Genomic DNA, 18,333 nt, shown 5'->3' with positions numbered 1-18,333 from the left:
CTTTGTTCGAGCGCGGGCAATTAAACATTACCATTATGTGATGTTTGCAGCAGGGGTCAAGTAACAGGTCAATCTGGTAAGTGAAAGAAAAATATTAAACCTTTCTTCATTCTCAAAAGCTGTTTAGCTTTAATTCCTCAGTCTCTCACATTTCTTCCATGCAAGCTATTGCCTTTTTCGTTTTCTACAAATTCCAACCTGTTCTTCATAAAAGACTATTAAAATTAATTTAATTTTAACAGCCTTGTAGAAAATAGTTCTCAAAAATAATGCGGCTTGTACTCCTTTTTCGAACTGTCGTTATCATTCGTACTATATGCTGGGGCTCTGTACTCCCTTTTTAGCGGTTGTAACAAGAAAAAAATGTTTAGAATGATATTTTTCTCCAAACAGCTAAATAAATATGCTAACAACCATTGGAAGGATGGCTGCATTTCTTCTTTTTAGTGAACTTTGAAAAGACTGAAAATTGCCAACATCAGCCAAGGGTTAATCATTGGATTTTGAAGCGCCAAACTTGGTCAAATTGATAAAAGTGATTAATGTTTTTTTTCTTCTTTTCTATTTAGTCATTGTTCTTCTATCTGGCGATCACACTCCTTGCCATACCAGCTTTTCATGTTGGTTCCATTCGAAATTTAGTATAATGAACAACTCAGTAAAAGAACTACATGGGATTGTTATTAATATTAAAGTGACAATAAATTTTCATAATTTTTTGAGGTCCTTTACTGCATATGATTTTATTCTTACATTGACATTGCTGAGGAATAAGGCACATGATTAAAAAAAAAGTTAAAACTTGACAAATGTTTCTTGTGTACAGTCTCCAACCTGTTCTTCTTATATAAGTGGATGTATAGCAAATGGGACGTTGTATGTAGAAGTACCATACCGACTAGTGGTAAACCTCAATTTGACTAGATGTGTGACCCAATTGCGAATATCTAGATTTTTCTTTCATTCAAGTAAGTGAGTAAATTAATTATACCATGCCCTCATTCTTGAAACAAAAGTAGACACTGGTTCTCTTGCCAAAATAACAAAGGACAAGAGTAGGGAGCAATTTCAGTAGCAAAATTTCACGACACTTTGAATGCAGTGTGACCCTTTAACATTACCGATACTGGTTTTAAAACAGATAATATTAATTGCAGTTCTAAAAACAAAGTCATCTGCAGGTTGAGACGCTGCGCATTTTATGATATAGAGGCTATGGTAGGGAAGATTCAGCTGGACTGTGTGCAGACAGCAGAGATCTTCGAGACAACTTTGTTGGTGATCATTTTCTGATATGCAAGGTCAACTTTGTACACACTAGCAAATTCATTTTGCTAAAAAATTGGGTATATACCTACCATGTGTATTTTATTTAATATAAAAACCTACGATGATTGTAGTGCGCCCTCGGTCGGTAGATAAAATCGCGGAAGTGTTTGGGGATTTTCCCATAGACTGGTCCCCTGTCTTCATGCATGTCTTTATCCGCATTGATTTTACATAACCTTTAGAGTTAATTGGATAAAACCGCGGTTTGGATAAAATAATTTCATTGGAAAAACGTGAAAAACAGCAGTTTGATATTATTTTAACATTATAGGCCTAACATTTAACAACCATACCATGGCTTATAAACTCAACTGCGTTGGAAAACTTCACGTAAAGGCATATCGGCTAAGTGCCGGCCATCATCATGTTGAAAGTGATGACACTGTGAAAGTGAAAGCAAAACTTAACGCTCCACAGGAAATTCGCTACCTACCATTCGCTAAAGATCTGAACTATGATGAGTTGCACTCTGATTTAAAAAATGCCTTCATCGGGTCAGCCTGGCGCTTCTATGATGGGGCTCGATATTTACGGCTGTTCTGGAAAGGTGAGTCATAAAGTTTAGGCTTTAGCATCATAAAATACAAACAATTGGAAGTCTATATAAGCAAAACGGTATAATTATCAATTTATCGGTCGTTTGAAATGCGACACACATGGAAACAACTGTTGAAGTTTTGGGGGATTTAGAATCGGAGACAATCATTTCACCAACCGTCGCAAGTGTCTTTGGGCGCCACTTGCGCAGTGCTGAAGTAGACTGTGTGTAGCATCACAAACGACCGATAAAAACAAAAACGTCAAAATGTCCCGTAAATAAATAACGAGTAAAATGTCCACCGCCCCCCCCCCCCCCCAAAAAAAAAAATAGGCCTATTGTGGGTGTATTCGATAAGCTTCCCCTGGGTCGACCCCGCAGTGCTCACTCGGGTGAGCCCCTGACAAGAGCTAATCGAACGATCACACTCTCCCTCTCGTGTTGACGGCATGCACCTCGGGTCACCCCCAAGTGACCCACTCCACAAGCAGGGCACAGGGGGCCGACCCGGTTGAGCCCCGTCAAAGCTATTTGAACGTACGGGGGCAGACCGGGTCGACCCAGGGAAGCTAAACAAACGCACTCACTATCGGCTCTATAACAACCGTTGCAAGTTTGTTCGGGTCCCATTGTTGTACAGTGCTGAAAGTAGACTGGTGCTCTGTTCATACAAATAGTATAACTATTATGGCCATTTTCGAAACCACGGCTTCCATTCCAGATTCAGCTCAGGCTAGTTTGGCCCCGCGGTTGCTTTGCCGAAGATCAGGTGATTTATCCCAAACAAAAAGTTCGGTCCGGATAAAACACATGACCTTAGTTTATCGATTATAGACTATCGAATATTTATCAGGATATCGTCATGTCATTATTCTAGATTGACACACGTTGGTGTTAGGCCTACACTTTTGTTAATCCTGCCGTCGATTTCAAAAAGCGCTAGGACACGAGTTAGGACTAGTAGCTCGTCCTAACTTAGGATTAATCTTAGTGTTTACATGATACAGTGCAGGGCTGGGACTCGTCATAAGTCTTAAGATTAATCCTAAGTTAGGAAAACTTTGGTGAAATCGACGGCTGTTTGAACTGTGATGCCTTTTCCTAATTCCCTGCTGTTCCCTCTCCCTCCCCATTTCATGTCCTTACCTATATCTACCCTCATCTATTCTTCACAATGTTCCTTTTTTTGTCAAAACCTTCTGTCATCTTCGTTTATGCTGCTCTCACACTATGCGAATATGCTAGCGAATGTGCTTACGAATGGAAATGTTTGACAATCGCTCAAACTTCGCGACATTCGCCGTGTCTTTGTAAGCGGCGGTAACGAATTCGGAACGTTCACAAGTCATTCTCCACCTCTTGGCGAAGATCGGTCAATTTAGGAAGCGCTTCCTAAATTTCATCGAATGTTGTGAAGACGTTCCGACATTCGCCGTCGATTTTCGTAAGCATTGGTGAGCCAGAACGTTGGTAAAGCGTGCGTATGCGTTGGCAACGTTCGTAAATGCATTTGTAAGGCGTTTGTAACTTTCGCCGGGTCCACTTCCTTACCAATAACACTGTTGCCAATGTTATAACAAATGGCTCACCAATACTTTACCAATATTTTAGAGCATTTGTTGCGAACCGATGCCATAGTTTACGAATGCTTCCACAAAATGGATTGCCATTGCTTACGAACGGTTACCAATGCTTGATGAGTAAACAGCAATGCTTGCGAACGCGTGTTTTTGTCAAAGTGCCATTAAAAATTTATTGCAAATGTCTTGCCAATATTCAGCCAAATATTGAGAATATAACTGGCATTCGCCCCAGGGAGGTGTCCAGAGAGCATGAAAGACCCAATTTCCAATTTCCACCGAGGGGTGACCGAGATGATGAACATAATTATTATTATTTAATAATTATGCGTTATTTATTCTTTAAAAGGGATACTTTAACTTACTTTGTCATTTTGTTGAACCGGTGCAGCATTTTACAGCAGTTTGGGTGCTCCAATACAGGAGGGTTACCTCCTCTGGTTGCAATCATCATTTGTACTAACTTAGTATATATAACTTTTTTTATTTACTTGTTACCAATATTCCTGTAATTTTGTTGTTGTAATGGTAATTTAATTTAAAAAAATTAACAAATAAAATAAAACATCCAACTGCAATTTTGGGGCAAATTCACCGCGAAATTAAAATATTCATATTCGCAAGAATAATATGATCGCCTCAGTGTGAGAGCAGCATCAGGATCAGTGCTTTATATAGTTGCCATTTAGCATGTACAGGTATAGTTTATAGGTTTTTTTTTCCTGTAGCTAAACTTTTAATTTTGTATTCTTTCTTATGTTTTTTGTTTGTTTTTGTTTTGTTTTAATTCACAGATGATGAAGGTGATCTTGTTTCATTATCAAACGACTCGGAGTTATCCCAAGCAATTGAGATGGGCACAAAGAAAAATGTATTCCACGTGTACTTTCAGCCTGTCTTCACCACGGGGGAGGAAAACGCTCTCTGCGTTATACTGTAGCAATGTCACTTGAATAAAATCATAACTAAAATCAAAATCATTAGAACTGCAACTTTACTAATGTATGTGGAATAACCCACATGTGTATTTTTCATTAAAATGTATTCGAGCAAATGGCCTGAAAAGAATGATGTCCATGTAGTCTTGTATTGCATCGGTTTGTTACTGTATATATAGCCTAGGCCTATAAGGTTTCGCATGCGAACGGATACGGTTAGTGCGACGGGTAAGGCATCACTACCTAGGCCTAGGTAACGTATGCGTATATCCGTTCGCGTGCAAGTGATGAACAAGATATGAAAGTTGTTGGTTCAAACGATCTAGTCTGGTAAAAAGTGAGGACTCAGCATGCGATGGCATAATAGTGTCATTATGAGATCGACTACACTGAAATATTGTAGGCCTGCGTCCACTATAACAAAAGCACGGATGTGCCCGCAAGGTTACTATTTGGTATTTTTAGTACTTTTTCGAGCAATGGCTCAAATGAGAGCTTGTAACTTTCTCGACCCCCATTAAAATACCTATTGAATTTTAAATCAATTTTTGGGGGTCAAATTTCAACATGGTTGATCTCCTTCTCGACCAATCAGAATGGATAAACCGTTGCTGGTATTATGAATGATGATGAGTTTGAATCAAAATCATCCCAATGTCCTTTTATAGAAAGTATTTTCATTATTAATGTAAATAACTTTGAGGGGAACAAATTAAAATAACAAATAAGCAAAAACACAAGATGCGGCCTGAAAGAATGGGTTGATATATTTTATTATTGGTCCAATAAAAATTCACAAACGGTCCATACTCTGGTTGCTCTTCAGGGTAAGCTCGCTCTGTGAATGTCACTTTTGTGTTTGTTTTTACCTTTCCACCGCGGAGTAGATTTTGGAAGTCGGGAGACTTCTCAGTTCTGAAAAGAACTGTCCTGCTTTTTAACTACTACCTGGGCGGAAGGTGTATAGAAAATCGTCTGAGGCTATACTACTGAGAAGATGTTATAATAAAGCGCTTAAGAACGTATATATATAGGTTTCAAAGAGCGGTATAAAACAATGTACTTGCAATGCATCTTGTTAGGATAAACAGAGGGGGTGTGACTGCTTGGTAATTTTTATATTTTTATATACTGCTGACACTGTTCCCAACAACGGTTAGGCGCTCACGACGCATGTGTTTTTAACGGTTAGATAATGCTGTAGTTGTAGCTATACCCCCTACTATCGGTTGATAATGCTCACCTTCATTTGGTGTATTGCTTGTGCTTCATTTCTCCATCTGATTCTTTCTTTTGTATATACTGCAATTAGTGTAAATACAACAATGTTTGACAGTTGGAGATTAGTCTCGGTATCGATCATGAACAGCTGCAGTGGACGGTATCCGCCAGCCACATTCCTGTAGATTTATCATAATTCTGCTGCAAAGCAATTGTGCAGTTTGTGGTTGTATAATAATGGTGGAAACTTGAAACTTGCCCTGAGCGGTAATGAATAATCAATCGTACATGACGTTATGTCTTCGAGGTGCGTAACAGTAAATTCAGCTTACAATTGGAAAGTTGGGTTTAATGAAAACAATTCTGAGTGAAAGTCGGAATAAAATTATAACATTCTAATGAAACAATAATACTTGAATGGAGCCTTGTAGAAAATAGTTCTCACAAATAGTGCGGCTTTGACTATAGGCACCCGTACTCATTTTTCGAACTGTCATTACCAGTCGTACTATACTGGGGCGCTGTGCTCCCTTTTTCGCGGTTGTAAAAAGTAAAATGTTTAGAGTGATATTTTGCTCCAAACAGCTAAATAAATATGCTAACAACAATTGGAAGGATGACTGCATTTCTTCTTTTTAGTGAACTTGGAAAATACTGAAACTTGCCAACATCAGCCACGGGTTAACCATTGGATTTTGAAGCGCCAAACTCTGTCAAATTAATAAAATTACTAGTTATTCTTTTCTATTTAGTCATTGTATTCATCTGGCGATCGCGGCAGCTTGCCGCAATAGCTTTTTATGTTGGTTCAATTCGTAACGTTAGTATATTATGAAAAACTCGGTAAAAGAACTACATGTTATTCATGTTAAAATGACAATAATTGTTCATAAGATTTGAGTTCATTTATTGCATGATTTTATAATTCTTACAAAACAATTAACGTTGCTGAGGAAAAGGCACATGATTAAAATAGTTGAAGTTTGACAGTAGTTATATTGCATAACATTTATATTGTTCAAATGTACTCGCAGTCGCATCTAAGTGCACAACATTTGTAAGATTACAAATAAAAAATATTTGTATATAACTTAGATGGTATAATTATGTATACACGGTGGAAAACTTCCCTTGAAATATTTTTGCCTGAAATGTTATATGTATAGACCTTTATCACGATGTCACCATCTTGGTCATGTTCCCTGTTTCCATAACAGTAATGAATGCTAACATTCATTGCATAAACATGGCACCAGACTTTTATTTCGTCCAGCCTCAGTTTGGTTACAATGAGTTGGAATGGAGTTAAATCAAGATGACCACACAGTGATAAAGATCTATAGAGCCCAAAACCTGATGTTGAAAAACAGTGACAACTTAAAAACAATTATCGGGTGTTTTTACCGATTTCGTGTGACTCCGATGAGCTTAAAGGAACACGTTGCCTTGGATCGGTCGGATCGAGTTGGTCTTTAAAAAGCGTTTGGTACCGTTTGTTATAGAATCCATATGGGTAGGAAGATGTTGTAAAAGTAAAATACAATGATCCACACAAAATATGCCTCGAAATTGCGTGGTTTTCCTTTTACCTCGTCGACTAATACGGTCGGCCATTGGGCCTTGAGAGTCAAATGGCCGACCGTGTTAGTTCGCAAAGCAAAAGGAAAACCACGCAATTTCGAGGCAAATGTGTGTGGATCAATGTATTCTACTTTTGAAACATCTCTCTAACCATATGCATTTTATAACAAACGGTTACAAACGCTTTTCAAAGACCAACTTGACCGGTCCAAGGCAACGTGTTCCTTTAAAATTTCACATGTTTGTTGATGATGGCCCCATCAAGTGCAGATACTGGTCTTTGACAATTAATGTTGTCTGCATGCTTTCAGATAACAAGAACAAAATATATGCCTGATAAATTAGTATTTTATATACTGACCAATTCATACGCAATTAAGTAATCATACATTAAAATGTTTACAGGTTTGCCTTGGACAATACTGTTTGCCGAAAGTGTCCAATGGCTTTAATGACCATTAGCAATAAATACAAAGTCATTTCTTTTACATTTTGAAAAAGAGTAAAGAACATAAAATCATAAACCTGAGACTCAGCATATATTCATTTTTAAATTATCACATAAAATTATTCTTCCAAATGTATAAATAAATACTCGGCTGTTATTCTCCACTCATACTGTAAAACAATGCGAGATTGTAGGCCTATTCAAAATTATATGACTTTGATTAAAACAAAAATGTTGTATTTAAAAATTAAACACTTTTCATTTATTTTGTTTGAATTCAGTTTTTGTTTTGCTTTCCTTTTCAAATTTCTTTTGTAAGCCATTATAAATGCATTTTACCTTAAAGTGCTATCTTAAAAAATATTCATTAAATTTTATATAAAATATTTCAATGAATTTCTCCAACAACCGATTTTAAGAATGTTTGTATAAATCATTTTTACAAAGAGTCCCATCCTTTAATGGCTACGATGCCATCTTATGAAATACTTAAAAGAGCAGAAAATGTATTTGAATTTCTTTTGCCAACACAGTGTAAATTGCTCCCTGGCGGGCAAGTACCTTAGAATTCTATAAAGTAATAAGATTTGTGAACAGAAATCATCTTTAAAAAAATTCATATTAAAGGGACTATACCTTTGGTAATTACTCCAAATATGAATGACCATCAAAACGTACTTGATAAAGAGCACTGGATATTGCTGTTGATATTATAAAACTTGCTAGATATGACAACCTTTGAAGTAATGTAGATTTGGAGAAAGAGATAATGTTTCCATCACCCAAAACATTTGAACTTGAGTGGCTTCAGTCTCGGGCATCTGAACACATACAGTTCTTTGAATCCAGGGGGGTTTGTTCTTTTATTATTTTCTTGCAACTTTGATGACCAATTGAGTCAAAGTTATCACGGGTTTTGTTATTTCAAGCATAATGTTAGGGCACACCAAGCGATAATACCAAAATTACTACACAGACTTCAGCCAATAACAAGTAGGCTCCTTTACAATGTATCGTGTAAAAAAAGGAACGTAACAGTACGTAGATTAAAAATAGACTATCATGGAAGCTCAAAGTCTACTGCATAGTTTGTTTGTTTTGTTGTTTTTGTTTACAAATTCCGGACTTACTAACTAAGCCCCACCCGATAAATATTCTGACAAATTAATTTACTACAGCAATAATAATTCCAGAAAACACAATACAAAATTATGTGGGTTTAGGCCTTATAACAAGCTTTGGGGCGGATCAAGAAAGATGTTTCTTTTTTTCCATCTCTTTTTGTTCTGCAAGGGGGGTTGGGGGGGTGGGGTGGTATCGTTTGTTACACAAGGTGGCTTTGAATAACCAAACATTTATATTGTGTATGTGCTTATAGTTCTGAGAATGCACTTATTGCAAAAACACTTGGTTTACCAAGCATGTCTGCTGCCCCCTATTGCCCGCAAAAGTCTCACATTGGCCCCACTTTATTGTTTTTTTTCTAGATATGAAAGATTAAGATCTTTGATAAACTTTTGACATCTAAGGCCATATCAGTGTTCATCCAACTACATCAACACCCCCCCCCGCCCTCCAACCCGCATTCAGTGATAAGATCACCAGCTTAAAGCAACAATCAAAAGGCATTTTCCAAAGCCCTGCTTGAGCTGCAGAGCTCCGGCTTGGGCTCTGTCATCAAACGGAGCCTGGAGCCGGATGCTAAGCCGAGGTTTGGAAAACGTCCCTTTTTTTCTGAGTTAAATTATCGCAGAAAGATGTAAACTGAGAAAATAGAAGATCTCCCTCGCTACTGGATTCAATGAGCCACTCGTTACTGGCTGTCAAGCATCACTGCATCACTTATAGAATGCTCATGATACCAGTCTAACACCATTCTAAATTGGCCTCACTTATAAGAGTGGATGCTCTATCAAGGAAGGCATGATAGTAACATGATCGTTCTATAAGTGATGCGCTAATTCTTGACAGCCTTACTTATAAAGGCGACAGTAGCTAGGACAATTAGTTGTTCTCTCAAGTTCTCAAAGTAAAACAAGACGCCTTCTAATGTACTTTATTAGTCTTCCATAATGAATGGGATCATGGGAACCTGAAAAAGCAAATCGGAAAAAGCGTCTCTTTCAGGGAAGATAATCACTAAGTTTGAAGACTTTCTGTGACAACTTAAAAGCTTGGAAACGTGGAAACCTAGACGGCCTTTTTAAAGCTTCCATACTTTCCTCTAAAGCCTTTGAAAACATGATTAGTTTCCTGCCATTAGTTTTCCTGCCATACTGCATAGTTTATCACAAAGTAGTGTCAGTTTTTCTGGCTTGACATCTAAAAAAAACTTTGATGTGTAGAAAAAGTTAAAGTACATTTATTGCATGATCTTTGTTATAATAATTGCTCTGTTTACTTTAATCACCTTAATCACAAGCACTTGGATGAATACTAGTTGTTTAGTTTCAGCGTGAAGGCCAGATCGACACAGCCGAGCTCGTTGTTACCATCAAACAGTTTTGCGTTCACTTTGAAGTCTCCGTCGGCCAGGAAATCTGGGATGCCTGAAGGAAGGGACTCTATTTCCAGCACTGTGGGCTTCAAGCTGTACTTCCCCTGAAAATTGTAAAAACATTATTTTAAAAGGAGGTGTAAGACGTTCAACTACCTCAATGTCAATTCATCTAGAGTTGTAAATATTGTCATGGCCGTAAATAAAAGACTTTTACTTCCCCCACATTATTAACTGCAGGTTTGTACTGTAATATGTAAAAACAAAAATATATCTTTTTCCTGCAGTTTGACCTTCGGTCGCTGTTTAGATATGAATAAATGTACAAAGCAAACATATTCATATATTTTTACAGATAACAAATCATTGAAAGCCAACAGGTCACCGAAACTGAATTCAATTGCAGGCTTAAACATTACAATAAATGGTGCAAGCTAAATAGTTAAACTTTTCGGGCTTCTTTTATGTTTATTCACATGACAAGTTGAAAAAACCAGGGGTCGAAAAAACAAATCCTTAACATGGTTTAATACATTAAGTAACCCCCCCCCCAAAACCCCCAAAATATAAATAAACTAACAAACAAAAAAACACCAAATTTTGTTCATTGAAACAAAGCTTCTGTTGCCTCATGAAGAATGAGATCTAGAATATTCAAGAATGGGCCCAGTTTCATGGCTTTGCTTACTGAATCAGTGCTTACAGCAAGCGTATTCACGGGTTAGCGGGGATTAAATTGCTTGTACTTGTGCAAACTCCATGTAACTAGGCGTTCTACGCTTTCAGAGCTAGCAAAGAAATTTGGCACCTGCACATAAGCAGAGAATTGTGATCATAAGCGCATAATTCGGGAGTAAGCAGAGCTATGAAATGGGGCACACACACATACGGTGTCACCACAAACTTCAAGATTTGTTATAACTTATCACTTTACCTGTTGGAATGGACATGCACAAGGCAATCCAGCAGCCTTCAGTGGAGGGGGACATCCTGAGCTCGGGGTGGGTGGGATCATCGAGCAAATATCATCATAGGTGCAGGATCCGATATTATCCACACATGGAATGTCAATCCAGATGAATTCCTGTCACGAAAATTCAATCAATTTGTTAAGCCCTTCAAGTTAACGATGATTATATTGTCTTGTATTTCTTGTTAAAGCTTCTGAAATTATGTTTGAACTTGTCTTCCAATGATGTGTTGTAGCCCCCTGGGCATTGCCTTGGTGCCCTTAAAATGTTCCAGTAGAAATTTACAATTTCCTCAAAGGGTGCCCTTTAGAGAAAATGCCTTGGTGCCCTTGCCCTTTCATAACAAAGCATACAAACCTGTTGTACTGTGATGACTATTGTGAATAAACCTTTTATCAATCTATGCATCCATCTTTCTCTTTTGCTTGCAGCTTCATATATTTCATTCTCTTCATTGTTTTATCTTCTTAAAAAAGGCTCTTGCATTATTCCGGTTTATCATCCTCTTGTATTATTATTATGTGACGCCCCACACTGAAATCGGGAACTTCTTTAAAAAATATTGGAATTAAACATGATTCTCAGATTCAAATTTGGGGGGCGAAAACTAATCTCTTTTAACATTTTGTTAAAGCCATTGGACCCTTTTGGTACAGAAAAAAAAAAAAAAAATTCACAGATTTACAAATAACTTACAGGGTTTACAGAAGGTAGTGGTGAAACACTTCTCTTGAAATATTATTCCATGAAATGCTTTACTTTTTAAGAAAACAGCAAAACAATATAAATTCTCGTTAATGAGAATTACAGATTTATTTTAAATACATGTCACGACACGGCGAAACGCGCGGATACAAGGGTGGGTTTTCCCGTTATTTTCAACCAATTGAGCTCAAATTTTCACAGATTTGTTATTTTGTGCAAATGTTGAGATACACTAAGTGAGAAGACTTGTCTTTGACAATTACCAATAGTGTCCAGTGTCTTTAATCAACACACCTTCTTTTCAATCTTGAGCACAAGTTTCAATGGTGTTTTCAAGGTGACTCCGAATGAAGCATTGAAAGAGACGGTGAGTTTTCCAGGTAGGGTTACAGGGCTGGTTGGGGAGAGAGTCACGTTTCCCTTTAATGGAGCCGATGGTGCACTGCAATCGTTGAAACTGAAACCATACAGGCCAAGTTTACTCTGTAAAACAAAAGAGGTATCAACAAAAGGAGACCGTGATAAGGGCTATCCTTTACCGAAGCCCACCTTGTTAAGCTGTTAATAGCTCCGCTTTTAACATCGGTCTCATCACTGTCACCATTACAGCCCACCTTCGATACATGTCTAAAACGCTAAGTTTTCAAAGGTCGCAAAATGCGAGGTAGTTTGATTGCAAATTCGCAAATTTCTCCCATTTAAAAAAGTCCTATACTACAATGTACCTCATTTTATTCCTTACATTTGTGGAATTACTATGACACATAACAGGGCTTACTAAATCATGACTTTGTCCAGATGTGATGATTTGAAAATTGGTAAAAAAAAAACGTGTACAAAAATTACATTTGTCTGACTCATTCATGGGCGCCGCTATGTTTTAATGGCTTCTGGATTACTCACGACCACCGTTTTCATCCATTATTTAAGAGTGAGACCAAACAATTGTTTACTCCATCACGAAAATTCCAAAATTCATCACATTACAACAATCATGGACTCAAAACCAAACAAATTCAATTAATAATAATGTTATATTTTGTTACAAGAAATATGACTGAGTGAACAACTTGGGTCACCGATTCAACATCTTTCCTCACTCAGACTTCCTTCGACTATAGATACAAAATGAATGATGTTTTTTTTTTCCGAAGTACAATCATAGAGGAAGGAAATCTGGTCCGAACATCAACATGCCATACCTTTCCTGTTACACTGGTCTTCTGCATCTGCTGAACGATGTATTCTTGGGCAAATGTTCGCGATGGTGGTGGTAGTGCCGACGTGACGGCAAGAACCGAAGCAACAAAACACATCAACGTTAACACATTCATGACGAAGCCTTATTGTGATCTGCTCTAAATCTAAGAACGTGTTACCTTCTTCGTAAAACTTGTATAAGTGACCTGTACTGTGACAAACTTTATCACAATGGTGTTGATAAGAAAAACAACAAAAGCAACACAGGTCACAATTATGTGTGGGAAACAAAACAACGGATAATGGTATGGTTCCCTGTCTAATAACAACGTACACGTGATTGGTTCTGAAAAGCACCATACTACCGCAGGATCAGGTGATGCAAACACGTGACCGCCCCCGCCCCCACTCATACAACAAGATTGCAGTGGGCTGCCTAATAATTTACAGAATAAAATGAAAACGCCTACAACGAATATAACAAGCATTTCCGTCCCCTGCCTGGCATTTTAACGTTTGTATTGCCAATAATGAAAAAGGAAATTATATATCTAGAGCCTGTAATTCGATAGATTCCCAAGGGCCCATGTGAATGATTCTAAGAAATCTAAGTTTGAAACTGTTCCTGTCAATGAATCTTGCACCGTATCCCGCAGGACGTTGGCTCCACGAATTTTATTTTTCCACTCTTGCCTATCTTGCGCTCTTCGATGTTCCAGGTAGAAGGTGCTGTCCATGATGATGCCGTTTTCCCACCTCTTCCGAGGCCTACCCCGTCTATTTTTTCCACTTACTGTTTCAAGAAGGATGCATTTGCTGTTCCTGTACTAAAAGGTTTATTTGGCGTTCGGTGGATAGTGCTTTTTATTTTTGATCACACCTCTACGAATGTTTTTAAAAGAAGTTCAATGGTCAAATCAGCGTCATGGCTTGAAATGCATTGTAGTTATGCCATTTTAAAGGTTACAAAAAGTTTTCTTGATTCGCTTTGCCTTCCGGCGCGGCGGAGTTATGCTCATGCCGCGACTTGACCGTCGCGTGTCGATGACCGGCATCATGGTTCTTCATCTATGATCTATGATCTTTAGAAACGAAATATAGTTGTACAAACACTACATACAATAAAACAAATTTAAAAAAACAAAACAAAAAACAGTCACCTGATTAGATGTATTCCTTTCTTGCCCAGGTTAGAAATTACTAGTTCTCAGATTTCTGCAAGTCATTGTCTTGCCATTTTGATACTCTAGTTTTGGTTTCATGATTGTGAGGCAACTAGGCAAGTTCTACAAAAGACAAAGAAAAGAAAAGTTAAGAAGATTTTACTAGATGACACTAGAAACTAACAGAGAGAGTTTACAAATTAATTTAAAAGCTTTTGGTTTCGTGCTTTGTTTTAAAATGGACATGTGTGCCTTCTAAATTCTTGTGTTTTTAAAACGTAATGTTTTTTTATTTTTTTAATGAGTATCGAATTTTAATGTTTTTAGTGCACAAAGGAATTTGTTTTTTCACTACTTGCTGTGATGAAATAAAAGTTAAATTGAAAATTGAATTCAATTAAATATGGAGGAAGAAATAGACCTCCGTGCCGTGACTTGAGATCACAGTAGGGCTGTACGTTATACGCCATTGGCGGTCTGCACTAAGGAAGAATAAGTCAAAGTTTGCGTTATTGCATAATAGGCCCTGTAGTCGAGGGTGCGGCTGTTGTCTGATGTTGACGCTTGCCTTAGAAAATGGTCTCATTGAACGACTTGTGTAGTTCAATTCAATTCAATTCAATTCAAAAATGGTTTATTAAAACATGTCTCGCAGTTAAAAACTGAATTGCACATGTCAACATCATATATGTTTTAAACAATTACATCATTACAAATAGAAGTACACAAAGAAAAGGATATTAAACAAGAAATTATTATTATATTCATTGTCAAAAATACATTTGGTAAAAAACCCAGTAGGCACAATTATTATATATACACAATTATTATATATACACACAATTGTTATAGACGATTGACTAATTAATATGCTGGTATTCTATGACAATCCATTGACAGTGTTGTTTAATTCCGGAAAAAAATAGTCTCAACTCTATGGTCTCAACGCTATGGTCTCAATGGGCCTATACCCGCTTTTCATTTTACCTCAAATGATAAGAGCGAATTTATAGCTGTAGGCATATCTCTTGAATCATGTTAATATAATATGCCCTTATAAAAACATACAAACTGGCAACCAACCAGAAACATAAATATTGACCTCTGCTTTGTTTGGTTAACAGGGTTGTACGACACCGTAAGCTAGTACTGTACACCCCGTGCGTATGCGAAACTCTCTTTTGATATTGCACTTTGTACCCTATTATTTTGGTTCTATGTGCCGTCAATGCCTCCGGTAAAATACTCCGGTAATACCCATAATATAGAAGCGGTGTCCACACGAAGTGATATACTAACAGACAGAGGTGTTAAAATGAGCGAAATGAAAGAATGGCCACATCTGGTTGGGAAGGTAAGCACATTGATTTATAATTATGAAACATTAATTATGAACAGTTATAAATTTGACTCATATTTTATTGCACAGCTCAGTGTTCTGAATCCTATGCCTATTGTAGCAGTGTAACTATAGCTGTAACTGTTCATTTTCTGTTTCACCTGTTAATTTGAGACAGTAAAACAAGGAAGTATAGCCTATTGAATTAAATGCGGTTCGATTGTTTTTGTTTCGATTATGGATCTTGATCGCAACTTTCTCGTATGGCCCTCGAATTAATGTAGTTCATTAATTAATTAGTCGCTTCCTACAAGGCTTGCAAGCTTTCATCATCGATGTTCGTTTGTTGTTGTTGGTTGTACGTTTTCTTTTCGGTTTTTTTTGTTTCGTTGGTAGTTATTTTTTTGTTTTGATGTGTTTCCCATACGGTAAAACTGAAAGAATTAGTTATCTGTAATCTTGATATGTGGCACGCAGAGGGTCTCCGCAATAATGTTCCCATACTTTAACCATGTAGGCTGGGGGTAGGTGCCACATACTATACTGGTAACCTCCCTTAAAGGATTTGGGTACTTTTTCAAAATGTCCATAGATTTACATTAAACTTACAGGGTTTGAAGATAACGATAGTGGAAAGCTTCCCACTTCAAATATTACTTATACTGAGGTGCTGTAGTTTTTGAGAAATGAGTAAAACAATGTCATGAAAATACGTTTGTAAATGCTTAAAATAATCTTGGTCTCATGAGACCAAAATTATTTTCATGACATTGTTTTACTCATTTCCCAAAAACTACAGCACCTCAGCACGTAATGTTTTCAGGGAAGCTTTCTACTATCATTATCTTCAAACTGTGTAAGTTTAGTGTAAATCTGTGGACATTGTGTTTTTTGTCCTACAAAAAGTATATACACCCGTTAATGAAGTGCATATATAACGCTGAATTTGGGTTTCGAATTTATCAATGTTTTGTTTCAACAGATGGGTGAAGAGGCAAAAGAAGAAATATCAAAGACAGACACAACCCTTCAGGTAAAAGGTTTCACGCCTTTAGTTATTTTGGTTTTATTTGATTTTCCAATTTATATCACAATGAATTGTTTCAAAATTCACCCTGTCAATACTTTTTTTGTCCGGTCATAAAAAGGTAAAAGTCTTATTTTATGTCATGTTTATTATCTTTTTTGAAGGTTGACTTAGTCCCGGATGGATATATGGTAACTTGCGATTTCCGAACGGACCGAGTGCGCATCTTCCTTGACGCAGATGGGAAAGTCACCAGACCACCACGCGTTGGCTGATTGGTCAAGACCGTGATCAACTAGGCCTACTTCTCTCCAATCGCGATCGAGATGTGAATGAACATTCTTCTTCAATGTGACATTTTCATCACTATTTACAGCAAGCCATTGGACTATTATGTTGACACATGCAGTGAGAAAAGTATTGCCTATTATTATGTGACTTATAGGGTCCATAAAATTATGTGACTTTAATTCGTTTAATGAATTGATTCAAGATCCATAGTTCAAGAGTTAGATTGAAGATAAAAGCTTGTAAATTAAATATTAACCCGATTAAGCCTCTTTGGCATTTCTTTGTAGAATAATCATAACACATATTAAACATGAATATTTTTTATCTTTGTTTTACCTTCGCACGTGGTCGCATATCATCCAGCTATAGTCTTCATTGTCATTGGTTGAAATACAGGTTTGGACTATGTATGATCACAAAGTTTGTACACCCTTTGATTTGCTCTTCCATATTTGGCCTAATTAAAAAGCCAATGCAGCTGATGATTAAAAAAAATAGAACAAAGTTTTATTTTTGAAATGATACCACTACCTTTCTTGTTGTATTGTCTAGTGGGCGGCGTTATATATAACTAGACTAATTAGGTATATTATGTAAGTTCTTCCACACTGGCTAAACGTGAATGCCACTTTTCAAGATCATCATATTGCCGCCGCCGAACTAAAAATGACAATCTGTAGATTGTGTTTTCAACTTTTATCAATTGCATTTAGAATTTACCAGAGTTAAAAAAAAAATTGTTTTAGGTGGCAATGTACACAAGTAAGAACGTATTATTGAATAATTATTATTAAATTAATTGACTGTGCATGTGATTAACGGCCCGGATTTTGAGCTACCAGAGTGTTTAATAAAGAAGAAGATTGGAGAAGATGTATTATTAGACCCCATGGGTTTTGTTTGTCATGTCATAGCGTCTAAGTGATGTATGATGTCACATCAGTGTTAACTTTTGATCATGCGTTCTGACAAAAAGCTGGGTTAGTGAATTTGTCTGCAGCTAGCACTATGATAATAATGATTCTTGCGATTTGGTCGTGCGCGCGTGACGTAAAAAGGGGCGCGTGTCAAAGGGGAAGGAAGGAAGATTCGCTGGAATTTTAAGCGGCACCGAAGGACTTGAGGAAGTTTAAAGCAGCGCCTTTAATTTTCGGCGGGCGGCGACAACATGAACAAAGAGGGCGCACTACCCTGCTCCTTTTATGAACTTTAGATTTAGCATAAAAAGACGGGCGAAATTGTATTGTAACCCTACGCTTCTTTGCTGGAAATGAAGGAAAGTATTGTTCACTGCATTTTAACGATTGCATTTATGTATTAATATGGTTGGGTTGAAAAGAATGAAGATATGTTGAGGTTTCAGGATTACTTTAGAATCGAAGAAACAAAAAGCAAAACATCGAACTGTCGAATGCCGACCGAATGATTCATAATCATATTCATAATTATATTATGCTAGTGCCAGTAAATGGGACGTAATCGGTCATCTGAATTTTGTCATCTGA

The 18,333-nt window shown here is 37.1% G+C and overlaps 3 protein-coding genes across 3 annotated transcripts; 2 read left to right on the top strand and 1 right to left on the bottom strand.

Annotated features, from left to right (window-relative positions):
• The first annotated feature begins 1,510 nt into the window (after positions 1–1,510).
• Positions 1,511–8,710, top strand: LOC139936130 (uncharacterized). The gene is made up of 2 exons (XM_071930863.1): positions 1,511–1,876; positions 4,242–8,710. Exons 1-2 carry the CDS (start codon positions 1,624–1,626, stop codon positions 4,385–4,387), a joined length of 399 nt encoding a protein of 132 aa, XP_071786964.1. The 5' UTR covers positions 1,511–1,623; the 3' UTR covers positions 4,388–8,710.
• On the bottom strand, positions 7,310–13,296 carry LOC139936129 (ganglioside GM2 activator-like). Its single transcript, XM_071930862.1, has 4 exons — positions 13,011–13,296; positions 12,103–12,291; positions 11,067–11,216; positions 7,310–10,236 (listed from the first exon to the last, which is right to left on the bottom strand). Exons 1-4 carry the CDS (start codon positions 13,140–13,142, stop codon positions 10,072–10,074), a joined length of 636 nt encoding a protein of 211 aa, XP_071786963.1. The 5' UTR covers positions 13,143–13,296; the 3' UTR covers positions 7,310–10,071.
• Positions 13,297–15,370: 2,074 nt separating this feature from the next.
• On the top strand, positions 15,371–17,705 carry LOC139936150 (uncharacterized). The gene is made up of 3 exons (XM_071930894.1): positions 15,371–15,525; positions 16,493–16,543; positions 16,702–17,705. The coding sequence occupies exons 1-3, from the start codon at positions 15,400–15,402 to the stop codon at positions 16,810–16,812; spliced, it is 288 nt and encodes a 95-aa protein (XP_071786995.1). The 5' UTR covers positions 15,371–15,399; the 3' UTR covers positions 16,813–17,705.
• Positions 17,706–18,333: the final 628 nt, after the last annotated feature.

Source organism: Asterias amurensis, chromosome 4, assembly GCF_032118995.1.
Source record: "Asterias amurensis chromosome 4, ASM3211899v1".
Lineage (NCBI taxonomy): Eukaryota > Metazoa > Echinodermata > Asteroidea > Forcipulatida > Asteriidae > Asterias > Asterias amurensis.
Note: the sequence above shows the minus strand (reverse complement) of the source record. Positions and strands in the feature narration are given on the sequence as shown.